The 13146-nt window shown below is 50.3% G+C and overlaps 3 protein-coding genes across 3 annotated transcripts; 1 reads left to right on the plus strand and 2 right to left on the minus strand.

The window, feature by feature from the left end:
* Positions 1–650: 650 nt before the first annotated feature.
* Positions 651–8324, minus strand: FVEG_05537 (hypothetical protein; the record flags this gene model as incomplete). The annotated part of the gene is made up of 4 exons (XM_018893778.1): positions 651–2633; positions 2689–3603; positions 3665–8226; positions 8279–8324. The coding sequence occupies 4 exons, from the start codon at positions 8322–8324 to the stop codon at positions 651–653; spliced, it is 7506 nt and encodes a 2501-aa protein (XP_018750687.1).
* Positions 8325–9303: 979 nt separating this feature from the next.
* On the plus strand, positions 9304–11223 carry FVEG_05538 (hypothetical protein; the record flags this gene model as incomplete). Its single annotated transcript, XM_018893779.1, has 7 exons — positions 9304–9559; positions 9611–9671; positions 9730–9988; positions 10055–10265; positions 10338–10678; positions 10727–11004; positions 11061–11223. 7 exons carry the CDS (start codon positions 9304–9306, stop codon positions 11221–11223), a joined length of 1569 nt encoding a protein of 522 aa, XP_018750688.1.
* A 930-nt stretch (positions 11224–12153) lies between these two features.
* On the minus strand, positions 12154–12873 carry FVEG_05539 (hypothetical protein; the record flags this gene model as incomplete). Its single annotated transcript, XM_018893780.1, has 1 exon — positions 12154–12873. One exon carries the CDS (start codon positions 12871–12873, stop codon positions 12154–12156), a length of 720 nt encoding a protein of 239 aa, XP_018750689.1.
* Positions 12874–13146: the final 273 nt, after the last annotated feature.

Here is a 13146-nt window from a genome sequence, read left to right on the forward strand (position 1 = left end):
AACCCCGCAATTGCAATGTCGTGCAGATGTCATATCTAGAGCCAACAAACCAATATCGACTGAATACAGTATCAATGGAGACCGGAGTCCGAGTCGTCGGCTTCAGAACTACACTCATAAAATCAGAAGGGATTACCGTTGAACAAAAGCCCTCTTCACAAGACAAGGCGAGACGAAAACGCCCGTTGACAAGGTTGAGCTTGTCTGTTGTATGTCAGACTCTTACGGTCTAGACGCATCTGGTTCCAGATCCCGTCTTTCGCTTCCCGCCTTACTAGCTGAACTCGCCATTAGCAAATCGTCTCAAACGAGGTGGGAAACTTTACTGCGTCGTGGGCGGGATGAAATGGCATTCAGGGTTCAAGCTTGGAGCATTAGCCGCTCTCAGTTGTGTGTTTCACCAAGCGAAGCTTCGACCACTACCAAAGGTCTTTTTTCCTGACAACGCCACAGTCTCGGAATGCATGAAATGTGCTGAATACTCCACTACACTGTACCTGTGAATTCTTAGACGGCCTCTCAGACGCGTGTTGTGGCCCGGACCAGAATTGCTTCAAACAAAATCGATTTCTAACATTTAACTTGATACATAACGCCTTGCCAAAAACCCCAACTGAAGAAGAATTCTTCCAGCATTCGTAGCGTAGTTCTCAGGCCTTCTGAAGCAGTCCAGAAAGCTTCTCCACTGTCATGTCCTGAGCCAAAAGCTCCATCATACTAACATTCGTCTTGAACGTCTGATACATCCAATGTCGGAACTCACTCGCAATCATACTGTCAATCCCCATGGCGTTCAAGCTAGTATCCAAGTTGAGCTTCTCGACGGGGATCCACAACAGGCGACTCAGACGATCGGCCACTATGTCCTTGATGTCACCACTCTGCAACTTGCCAGCTCCAGATGTGCTACCACCAGCGCCGCGGTTGCTACGCAAGGCATGCGTGCCAATGATGCTCCAGCGTGCGTCTCGCTCCCAAAGAGGCACCGGAACGGATCCCTTGTCGAGGAGCTCGCGGAGTTTGGTTGGTTCAGTGCCCAGGGCGAGGATCTCATCTGTCTTCCAAGCGCCAACATCGTCGCGACGGAACAGAGCCGTCTCAAACAACTCCATGAGCTCACGACCAACTGTCACGTAATGGCCGTTACGAATAAGATGCTGCATATTGCCCTGGTTGCGACCCATGAAACCAACGTCGCCGACAACACCGAGACTCACGGTTGTGCAGGGCAGGCCCTGGCGATGTCGGAAGCGACAAAACTCATCCATGAAGCAGTTGGCTGCCGAGTACGAGGCCTGTGTAGCGGCCCGACAGATGGAAGTCAGCGAAGCCAGAAGGATGAAGAAGTCCAAGCCGTATCCAAGCTTCCGACTCAATCGATGCAGGTTGTAGTTGCCCTGGATCTTGGGAGAGAATGTCTCGCGAGCCTCAGAACAGCTCAGTTTATCGAATTCCATGTTGCGCAGGACCAGAGCCGAGTTGATTATGCCGCGGATCGGTTGCCCGGATATCGTCAGAGCACGATACACATCGCTCTCATTGGCGACAGAGCCCTGCACATGAATGACTGTAGCACCCATCTCTTTGAGTTGCTCCGCGTTTTCAGCTGTGTCGCCGGATAAGGGAGAACGGCTCATGAACACCATCGTCTTTGCGCCCTGCTGGACCATCCACTTACTCAAGAACGCGCCGATGCCGCTGAGGCCACCAATCACCAGGTACGCGGCTCCTGGATCAAATCTTGGCTTCGGGGGCACATGGAGATATGGAACAACGTCTTCGTCTCCAAATGAGAGAACAAGCTTCCCGACATGCTCAAAGCGTGAGAAGTCTGCGTACGCGCCGCCAATGTTGGATGCAGGATAAGACTTCCAAGACAGAGGTCTTATCTCTCCAGCTCGGTACTTGTCTCCGATCAGGGCAAGGACATCGGTCAGAACCTTGTGGCGCGTGGCCGAGATGAAGTGAAGGTCTACCGCAGTAAAGGTAACTCCTTGGGCAAACTTCTGCAGGCTCAATGAGCCATTGTCGACAATGTCAGCCTTTTTGAGCTCAACAAAACGTCCGAAAGGAGCAACAAGAGGCCAGGTAACTTGGTGAAGATAGTCTCCTTGAGAAGTGTTGAGGACGATGTCGAAACCTCCGCGATCAGCTGTTGCGGCCTTTAGGGTCGCATAGACAGCTACATCACGGGAGGGGAAGATGTGATCTGCGGGGATACCGATCTGGTAGCGCAACATGTCCCTCTTGGTCTGGGTACCTGCTGTCACGAATACCTCTGCGCCGTGCATGCGGGCAACTTGGATAGCCGCCAGTCCAAAGCCTCCGGTCGCGCTCTGGATGAAGACAGTCTCGCCTGGCTGCACGCGCGCAACATTGACAAGTGCGTACCACGCAGTACAGTAAGCCGACGGAAGAGTGGCCAACGCCTCAAAACTGTCTCGAGTTGACGGGGCAATCTGGCAAGCATAATGAGGGAGACGAGCGACGTTTCCGAATTTGCCAGGCCACATGGCAAACACTCGATCGCCGACCCCAAGGCTCTTTACATCCGAGGCCACACGAGTGATGACTCCAGAGAACTCAGAGCTCAGCTTGTCGGTGTCATAACCACCAGCCAATGCGCTCAGTTCCTGTATTCCGTTAGTTCAATGTCGTCTTCTGCAAGATGGATCAAGGATAGCTTACCACGTAGTTCATTCCGTACGCTTTGACCTGGACTTCAACGTAGCCAGGCTCTAGCGCTCCACTGAGCTCCTCGTCTGGCTTGAACACAAGGGCACTAAGGCGACCTGCATCGGTTGTGGTTACTTGTAAAGGACCTAGATCCTTCAGTGGTTTCTGCACGATCGAAACGTCGTCGCCTTGGGAACGTGAAAAGTCGTCAGTTAGGCGTTGATCTGGTAGAAGTCGCGGGATCAACCAGCGGCCATTGTGCTGGCGGAACTGCATATCCTTTGACACATGCATGATGCTCTCACGGCGGATGATCTCCCGAGCCATCTTCAAGTCTCGCGGTGCTGACAACTCAAAGTCCATGGACCTGGCTGTCAGGTCGGGCTTGAGGTCGAGGCACTGCAAAAAGCCGTTGACGATAGCGGCCTCTGGATGCTGGCCTTCCATCAAACCACCTTGAGTGACCCAGAGAATGCTGCTGACCTCGCGCACCATTTTCTGGAACTCGAGATAGGCAGGCTCTTCGATAGTTGGCCAGATCAGCTCTTCCAACTCGGCAATCACAATGACGCGCGAGGTACCATCCCAAGCGGATGATCCTGGTTCAGCATGCTGTACTAACCGGCGGTGATAGACAGACAACCCTTGTTGCTTTGCAGCGTTCTCGATCTCGCGAGCAATAGGGGTCACCTTCTCCAGATGCACCAAGGTAATGGTTTGATCCCGAACTTCAGGTTTCGCCTCAGCCTCCAAGGCGGCGGCAGTAAGAACAGTGAAGCCGAACCACTCTTCTGGAATATCGTTGACAGATAGTTCAGGTGCAGAGAAGCCAGCTTTGGGGAAAGCCTCCGCCCACTGTTCAGGTGTCAAGAAGGGGTGACGAGTGCGTCCCTCATCATAGCCTTTGTAAAAGCCCGGGAAAAGACCCTGGGTTAGAGGTTAGAAGTGTGTCAATGTTAAAGCTGCTGTTGCTGTTCAGAGTACTCACCAAGGTAAAGGTCTGGTCATGATGTTCAGCTGTAATCTCGGATAACAGGATCTTTCCACCAGGCTTGAGGAGCTGGCGAATATTCTTTAGAGCATTCACGACATTGGCAGTGACGTGAACAACACAAGAAGCAATGACCAGATCGTATGACTCTGGCTCAATGCCTTGTTCTTCTGGCGTCTTTTCCATGTCATACAACCGATAGTCGATATCTTCATAGTTTGAGAACTTCTCCTCACCCTGAGTAAAGAATGAGGTTGAGACATCGGTGTAGGTGTAGCTGGAATAGCGTTTGGTGCCCCCCTTGGTAAGGGAGTTCAGGACAAAGCCTGTAGCTGAACCAGTACCAGCTCCAATCTCCAGGATCTTCATCGTTGGGTTCTTGTAACCCATGACCTCTATGACGCGCTCGAACTTGTCGTATATCAGCTGCGTCTCGTAGAAGAGACCTAGAAGGCCGTCCTTAGTCGCAACCTCCAAAACGGGTTTCTCGCCGTCAATAATGTGGTGCAAGTTGTCATACAGAGCCCATGACAACTTCAAACCCTCAGGGCCCTTGGGCCTTTCTGCTTCAATGGCCGCGTGGCGCTCCTCCAAGGACATATTCCACATGTCTGGAAATTCCTTCTCGGTGAGCTTGAGTAGCCAGTGAGCCCACTCCATGAAGTGCTTATTCTCGACATTGAGAGGCTCACGAGTCATGAGCTCAGGGTATTTCCGGGAGAACTGGACAATATACATGCGCACAAGATATTCACGATCCTGTCGGGAGTACTCATATTGCTTGGGCCAGTACTTGTCTGGTGGGAAATAGAGTTCCTCTGACTCTTTGGTGATGGCGTCGTAGTCATCGTCCCAGGAAATGCGCCAGAAGGGTTCGCGCTTCTTCGATTCGGTGCCATTCTCTCCGCCGGCGGGTATACCAACAAATCGAAGACCGTCTAGACTGAGAATAGTGTTTCCCGCCGAGTTCTCAAGTTGGGAAGCTCCGTACAATCCTTTGAAGCCGACGAAGTTGCCACTGGAGTGGAGCGTTGCCTCGTCAAACTTGGCCTCGTTCTCAGTCACGGTGAGGCGATCCACTGATACAGGGACGTACGCCTGACCCGAAGTTGAGGTTCCAGCAGCAAGAACAGACAGCTGAAGACAGTTGTCTAGGACTGTAGGATGGATTACATAGTCTGACTCGTTCTCCAGGCCGGTCATGGCGGATGTGACATCGCCATTCATCACTGCCTTGGCGCGATGCTGCTTGGCTTCCAGACTTATCTGCGACAGGCGCCTAAAACTCGTGCCAAAAATAAGACCCTTACTAGCAGTCAAAGTCTCATACCACAGGCTCTCTGGGATGGGGGCGGCGAGTGCCATATTGACCGCCTGCAGAGGTTTGACGCCATGCTGTGGCCCCTTGGCAACGTTGCTGATGCGCCCCTTGGCATGCTCAGTCGAGATGCCTTCCTTTACCGAGGAGATATTAAACTCCCAGAAGAAGGCCGATGAGACATTGTTGCTAAGTGCTTGCTTCCGCATCGTCAGGAAGACCTCGATGTCCTCATCTACCATCATTGCCGCCCCAATTGAGACATCTTCAAGAACGAAGACTTCATGCGCAACATCGCGTATCTGCCGCATTGCTTCTATGGCCATGGAAATGAACCCGGCGGCAGGGAAGATGTAATGCTCGCCAACCCTGTGGTCTGCCATCCATGGAACATGGTTCAGTGAAAGAACGTTGCGCCAGATGTGCGTGCTCAGCGCTGAGCCAGGAGTAAGGGATCCGAGTAAGTCATGTCTTGGGAACTTGCGATGACGCCATTCAACATCGGCTCTGGCCTCTTTGTTCAAGACTCGGTGGTCCCAAGGGTATAGCGGGAAGCTGGTAAGGAATGTGCCAGCTTCTCCATTGACGCGAGCAAGGTCGACTTCAATGCCATGGATAGCCAACTCTCCAGCGGTACTCATGATGACATTGGCTGCATCTTCTTTTCGCTTCATTGCCGACAAATACTTGAACATACCGCCTGCTGTTGAAACAGACTTGGCGATATCCAGAATGGGTGAGCGCAGAGTCGAGTGAGGGCCAATCTCAACCACGTGCGTCATTCCTGCTTCAAACATCGCCGTCACAGCTGGTAAAAACGATACAGGTCTCTCCATGTTTTGTCGCCAGTAAGACATGGGGAGCTCGCTTTCAGCCCATAGCCTTCCCTCAACCGTCGAGAAGAAGGGTAGTTTGGCTGTGTCTCGAGAAACCTCGCGCTTCATCTTCTGGAGTGGAATGTCATACGCCTCAGCGGCAGGGTCCATGAAGCCAGAGTGGTAGGCAATACCCTTGGTGGCAAGAAGACGATTGAAGATCTTGTTGTCATCGCAGTGCTGCTTGATTTGAGTGACAGCGGCCTGATCACCGCTGAGAGTCACGCTTCTCGGCGAGTTGACCGCTCCCACCACGACATTAGCCCCCTCTGGAACAAGTTTGCGGGACTCAGCCTCAGAAAGGCCAACTGCTAGCATTGCTCCAGGGTCAAGAGTAGAGCTCGACACGGCATTGCCACGGTAAAAGGCCACTGCACATGCTTCGCTCCTTGTTAGGTATCCGGCGGTATATGCGGCAGCGATCTCTCCAGCCGAGTGGCCACCAGTCATAACTGGTTTGATGTTCCAATCAGCCAGGAGATCCACGAGCGCCACCTCAACAGCAATAGACATGAGCTGGGCAACACGGGGTTCGTCCATCTCACTGGCGGTAATGTCGGCGCACATCATCTCTTCGACGCTGTAGTCAGGCCCGTCGGGTAGTACTGACATGGCAGCATCAATGGCCTGGATAGACTCCCTGAAGGCAGGGAATTGCAACAGGTCTGAGCCCATCTTGGGCCACTGGGCACCCTGGCCTGTGAAGACGAAGCCAAGCTTGACGTCGTTGGGAACTTGGTCCGAAGTAAACACAGGCTCAGAGTTTTGGCTGTGACTGTCAACGACGGCAAAAGCACGGTGGGAAAATAGAGATCGCTTGGAGAGTGTGTGGGCTACATCTGCCAGAGAATCTGTCTCGAGACGAGCCTTGGTTGCTTCAACAACCTTCTCAAGCGATTCCTTCTTTTTCGCGGAGCAGAATAGCAAAGTCTTTTGGGGGCCGGCATACTTGGACTCTCTGTCTGACTCCTTGGATACCGAAGAAGGGCTGGTGCTGCGCTCACTGCTGGTAGGTGGCGTGCTGCTTCCAAGTTCCAAGTCTTCGCTTCCATAGTGATCTGTGAGAGCTGCCCTATGCTCACCGGGCCATTCCTTCATCACAGAATCCAGGCCCTCCACAATAACGTGGGCGTTGGCACCGCCATAGCCAAACGAGTTGACTGAGGCACGTCGGATTGGTATGTTGCTAGGCCAGGCAGTGGCTTCTTGGACCACATGGAGCTTCCAGTCTTGGAACTTGATGTTGGGATTGAAGTTTTCGATACCAATTGTGGGTGGAATAAGCTCATTCTCTATGGCTAGCACGGTCTTGATCAAGGCTGTGATGCCAGCAGTGGCTTCTGAATGACCCAGGTTTGTCTTAACTGAGCCGATGAGAAGAGGGTCGTCTTGCTCTCTATGCTCAGCAAAGACACTCCCCACTGAATGGGTTTCTATAGGGTCACCCACGGGTGTTCCAGTACCATGGCACTCGAAATACCCCGTTTGAGCCAAGTCCGTGATGCCAGCATTCTTATAGGCCATGCGAATGGTTCTGGCCTGGCCTTCACTGTCTGGCTTGGTCATACCATCGCCCCGACCATTAGCACCAATGGCCGTTCCTCGAATGACGGCACGTATGGGTCTTCCGGATTTCAGCGCATCAGATAAGCGCATGATGTACACGGAACCAATGCCGTCTGCTCTGGCATACCCATCGGCGCTCGCATCAAAGGTATGGCAATGGGATGTCTTGGACAAGGCTCCAAGTTTGGTTGAGAACAGTTGGGCCTCAATACTCCGAATAGCGTTGGCAGCACCCACAAAGGCTGCATCACAATCGCCATTCTGAAGTCCAAGACAGGCTAAGTGCAATGCATAGATGGAGGAGGAACAAGCGGTGTCTACTGTAAAGCTAGGACCGTTGAGGTCGAGGGCGTAGTTGATTCGATTGCTCAGAATTGTGCCTGAGATACCTGTTGATGTGTAGGGGCTCATGAACTCGGAGTCCTTGAGTGCCATGAGTGCTTGATCAAGGCCAAAGTTGCCGATGTAGACGCCAGTCTTGGATCCGCGCAACTCTTGGGCAGAAACCCCAGCAGCCTCTGCAGACTCGAAGACAACTTCCATAAGTTGCTTCTGAGCTGGGTCCATGAGCCTAGCCTCAGCAGCTGTGATACCAAAGAACTCATTGTCGAATTCGTTCATGTCGTGCTTGAGGAAATAGCCCCCTTTTGTCACGACTGACCCTGGACGGACAGATTCGGGATGATACCACGAATCGATGTTCAGTCTTTCCTCTGGAAAGTCTGAGTAGCCCGACTCGCCATTTACAAGGAATTCCCAGAATTCCTTGGGGTTGTTGACACCACCAGGCAGACGGCATGCTAGTCTAGATGTCAATAACGGTGCTGGAAAGCCCAGGGGTAGACTACTTACACATGCCGACAATGGCCACGGGCTCTGGTGATGTAGCGTTTACCATGTTGAATGTATGATTTATTGTGATAGTTTATGATAGAAAGGATAGAAGGCTAACATCCAAGTGCATTGTTTAGTGATTAATTGTATTATACAAGACACTACTTAAATAAGCCAGCAACAAGCAGAGCCAGAGGCTATCACACTGCGCCTCAAAGTGACACAAGGGCGTATCGGCAATGTCTCCTTTTCCCTCAGCCCTTAGTCACAGATGACGAGCCTCCGGTCGAGTTTCGTCAAGATCAAGAGACGTATTGAGTATCCGCGTGGTAGCATCAAGTTCGCACCCTGTAAGCGGGATGTATATCCGTCAATAGTTTTCATGCAAGTCTTGGGCTCTGATACGCGGAAAGAGACACAATTGGAGGTTAGAAGAGTCAAACTATGATTGGCTCAGTGTCTATCTGAAGGATTTGTGGAGTAGTATACGGAGAAAACTCAAAAGTGTAGTTTGGAGGTGGCAGTGCGAACATGCAGTCTGTCTGGGGTGTTTCGTCAACCCCGTTGCAGATCAATCCTTCTCGCTTATAGATAACGCTTTAAACGGTATTATGCCATCATCCCGTGGCGTCAACATGTCTTGATATACTCACCCCTTCGTGGAATGGGGCCTATCTGGCATAGTTCTCTCCGCTCTAGGGGTATCGTTCCCTCCGACCTCAACACCAAATGTTGCCTCTCGTCAATGCACTTCGATCCTTTGAGAAACGAGCCTATCGCTTCACAAGATATGCTTCCTGATCACACCGCTAGTTTATTTCAGAATAGTGCTTACGAGCGGATGGAAAAAGTTCCAAGTATCGTTCAATGTCAATCGTGGTGGCGTAGTATCATTATCAGTTCGTTCAGTTCGTCTGTCGACAGATAGTTCCTGTTCCCCTTCTTGAATACAGAAAACTTACTTCCTCTCGTGCTTGAACTCTGCGATTCTCCAAGCGCCAACATCATTCCATCTTCAAGACAAACACACATACTCCAGCGCCATGTCACTTCTTGGCCGTATCCACGATCTCTCTCCAGAGACAACCAAAGATCGCCTTATTCTCTTTTTTCTGGTCTATGTCACTTGCTATCTCACTTACTGGACAGGTGTTGTCATCTATCGAATCACCTTCCACCCATTGGCTAAATATCCCGGCCCTTTTCTCTGTCGAACCAGTTGGTTATATCAAACGTACTATGAGGCCTTTTTGAGTGGTAGAATGTTGGAGCGGTTGCCTGCTTTGCATCAGAAGTATGGTGAGTACCTATTTGTCTCGATTGAGAAGCACGAATAGAGCTAAGAATTAGGACCTGTCGTTCGTATCAACCCAGGCGAAGTCCACATCAAGGATGCCTCTGTCTTCCATCAGTAAGTTCCAGTCATTGGGACTTCAAGTCCTCTTAGACGTTTGATCTGACGTTGGTAGGATATACAAACAAAATACCAGATTCACCAAGGATCCAATTGCCTACACCCTTGGGGTTCCCAATGCAATTAGCATGCTGTTTGATATTTCCGAGCACAAGAAGAGACGTGAAACTCTCAACCCATCCTTTTCCAAGCGTAGAATTCTGCTTCTTGAGGATTTGATGTATGAGGAACTTGAAAAGGTTATGTCCCACGCGATGCCTTATATCGAGAGAAAGGAACCTTTACCCATTCAAGATGCTTACTATTGTTTTACCGTAAGTATCCATGACCCTTATCCGATATATGTTGCTTGTCATGGGAGTCTCGCTAACAATTCCTAGGCTGATGTTATCTCTCACTTTACGTTTGGAAAAAGCATTGACCTGATCAGTCAACCTAACTTTTCACGGGAGCGTGTAGAGCAGCTACGCTCCTTTACCAATAGTATTTGGATTCTGATTCACTTCGGTTTCATCCACAAAATCGTTTCAGCGTTGCCTCGAAGAGTCGCTGCCTTTGCCAATGAAGGCTATCAGATGATTGTGTGGGCAAGTAAAATATGGTTCATTAGAAGAAAGCTGCATCGTACTGACCGATCATAGTTCTGCGAGGGCCTTGCCCAAGATGCAGTGAGGAGGCATGAGCATTCTGACGGAAAGCCAAAAGAGCTCGGCGAGGAGACAATCTTTGACCGCCTGCTAGCTGGTAACAATAGCAAAGAGAATGAGGCGGACATGTCTCGCCGCAAACAAGCTCCAAAAATGGCTGCTCAGCAAATTGCAGATGAAAGTGTCGGCCTCCTCATGGCGGGCACTGAGACAACTGCAACCATGCTCGCCTATGGCACCTACTACTTCATGACTTTTCCTGAAGTTCAGGCCAAGATAATGGCAGAATTGGCTACAGTTCAAAGGACTGAGTCTGGTAGATTGCCCATTCAGCAGATTGAGTCTCTCCCCTATTTTGTAAGTTGATATTTCAACGCTGTGTCTTACTTGCTAATCACTTCATAGACTGGGTTTGTGAAGGAAACTTTGCGATTTGCCCATGGAGTGCCTGGAAGACTTACCAGAGTGGTCCCTAGCGGTGGTCTCTATATCCCCTCAATCAACGACTACATTCCTGAGGGATATGTGGTTGGAATGAGCCACATGATGATTCACAATGATCCTGAAATCTTTGAGGCTCCCAATGAGTTCAGACCAGAGCGGTGGATGGGTGAAGAGGGCAAGCAGCTTGATCATTGGTTGCTGACTTTCTCCAAGGGGTCTCGAAATTGTCTGGGAATGAAGTGAGTGCAGTCCAACTCTATCTTTCATCTGCTAATCATTTGTTCTTCAACTATAGCCTGGCATATACGGAGATGCACTTGATGCTTGCCAATGTCTTTACCCGGTTTGACTTGAGTCTTATCCCAGGAACCCATGAAGACATGATTTGGCTGGACCGTGCCATTGTCAGGAACCGTGGAAATCTTCGGGTCATGGCTAAGCTCAAGTCTGTGAAGTAAGACTTGGCCGCATCTGATTTATACGAGATAACTTAGTGGAAAGTCAATGAGGGGCTTGGGATTAGTGTGGTATACATACTTATCCGATACTATCTTTAACTAAGGTAGCTCTTGAAATTACCTAGCGTAGCTACACAATGAGATAAAGAGAGTTGCACCAAGATTGAGTGGTGACACTAGCTTTTGTCTTCAGGTGCCTTGTTCTCAGAACCAGAAGAACCCCAAAGTCTCTTGCAATAGCTTTTGCTTACATGTCAATTCTGTTCTTCTCTCTCGTCCCCTAATGATATCAAGTAGAGTTGTATGTCTGCCGTCCTTGCCGTCCTTGCCGGCCAAGCCCTTAGTCTCACTAAATTCTTACTTAGTGATGCTTGCTCGCGGTTGCGGTTCGGACGGACATAAGAACAGACAAGTCAACAGCTTCGTGAGGAATTCATGCAGGATGAGGTTATTGCCATGATTGGTCCTGAACTGTATACCATGCCCTGCAGCTTACCCCAGTCGGGCGAAAGCATTACAAACCCGTAAGCCGACCGGCCCGAAGCGAGGGGGGCTAGACTAGGCATCCCGCGGAACCTGAGGGACAAGCCGCGATTCTTACATACATGACTGACTGGTTGTGGGTGTGGTGGGGGATCATCAGGACCAATCTAGCCAATGCACTTTGGTGACCCAGTTTTCGGTGGCTGCAGATGGTCTAACCCCAAGTACAGTCGGACTTGATCACCAGCCTAGACCTCACAATACACGAAATTGATGCATCGACAATTAGGATGTTGTCTCGGATGGAATCCTGCCGAGTAAGTTATGCACGAGCACGTAAGAAAATGAGGTGAGTGCAGAAACAACAGTCATGAGTGACGTTTGTTATCAATTGTTGACTAAAGAACAACAACAAACGAAACAGTCAGCGAATAATGCAACGAATGCTTAGAGAGGTTGCCATGCTCTGAAAAGCAGAACTCGGCCGACAACTTCCGATTCCACCCGGGCAAAGTTCTCTTTCAAGACCCCAACAAATGCTTCCTGGCTGTCAAGACGATTGTCAAAAATGCCTGTCCAATTGTATACAGCCATAATCAGTTCCCCAAATAGATTATGCTCAACTCCCTTCCCGAGTACAGTCGCACCAAAGAGAACTCCACCATCGTTGAGATAGGCCTTGAGATTCTTGAAAATGCTTGCTTTGTGCCGCGGAGGCCCTGGGAGGCAATGAAGTAGATAGAAGATGGAGATAGAGTCAAAACGGGGCAGATTGCCAGGCAGAGGCCGAAGTGCATCAGCTAAAATGGTTTGGGTGATACCTGGACGGCCAATTCTCTTCTTGGCTAGCTCCAAACTGTTCTCATTGAGGTCCACGAGCGTGATTGACTGTGGTGATCCTTCCTGACCTAACTGCTCAAGGGCGGTAGTAGGAAAATAGCCAGTCCCGACACCCACGTCCATGTGCTTTCGACCAAGATTCCCTGTAAAGTATGGTTGAAGAACCGAGGATGTAGGACAACCCCACGCAAAGGAGTTGCTTAACTTGAGAACCCATAGATCGTACAGGTTCAGAGCAAGAGAACTGTAATACTTGGCCCCCATTGTGGTGTCGGGCGCAAGAAGAGGCTGTGCTGAGGAAATGGAGGCAGGGCGAGCAGTTGACATGGTTGTAGTTGAGACTGAGACAAGATTATTGGATAGTGCGCCTGGTTGTTTCTTTGGGAACTGGAGCACAGAAAGATGCTGGACTTTATCTCATTTATAATCCCATCTTTGGAAATTCCATTGCAGCTCGCGAAATATGTACAGAAGCAGGGTGTCTATTTATAACTCAGGAGTGACATATGACATGGGGCATAAGCTTTGGTTGGTACCTCACCACATCTTCCTCTCACCAGTTTCCGAGGCAAGCATGCTCCTTCTCCCTTCTCTTCTCCA

Source organism: Fusarium verticillioides, chromosome 3 (assembly GCF_000149555.1).
Source record: "Fusarium verticillioides 7600 chromosome 3, whole genome shotgun sequence".
Lineage (NCBI taxonomy): Eukaryota > Fungi > Ascomycota > Sordariomycetes > Hypocreales > Nectriaceae > Fusarium > Fusarium verticillioides.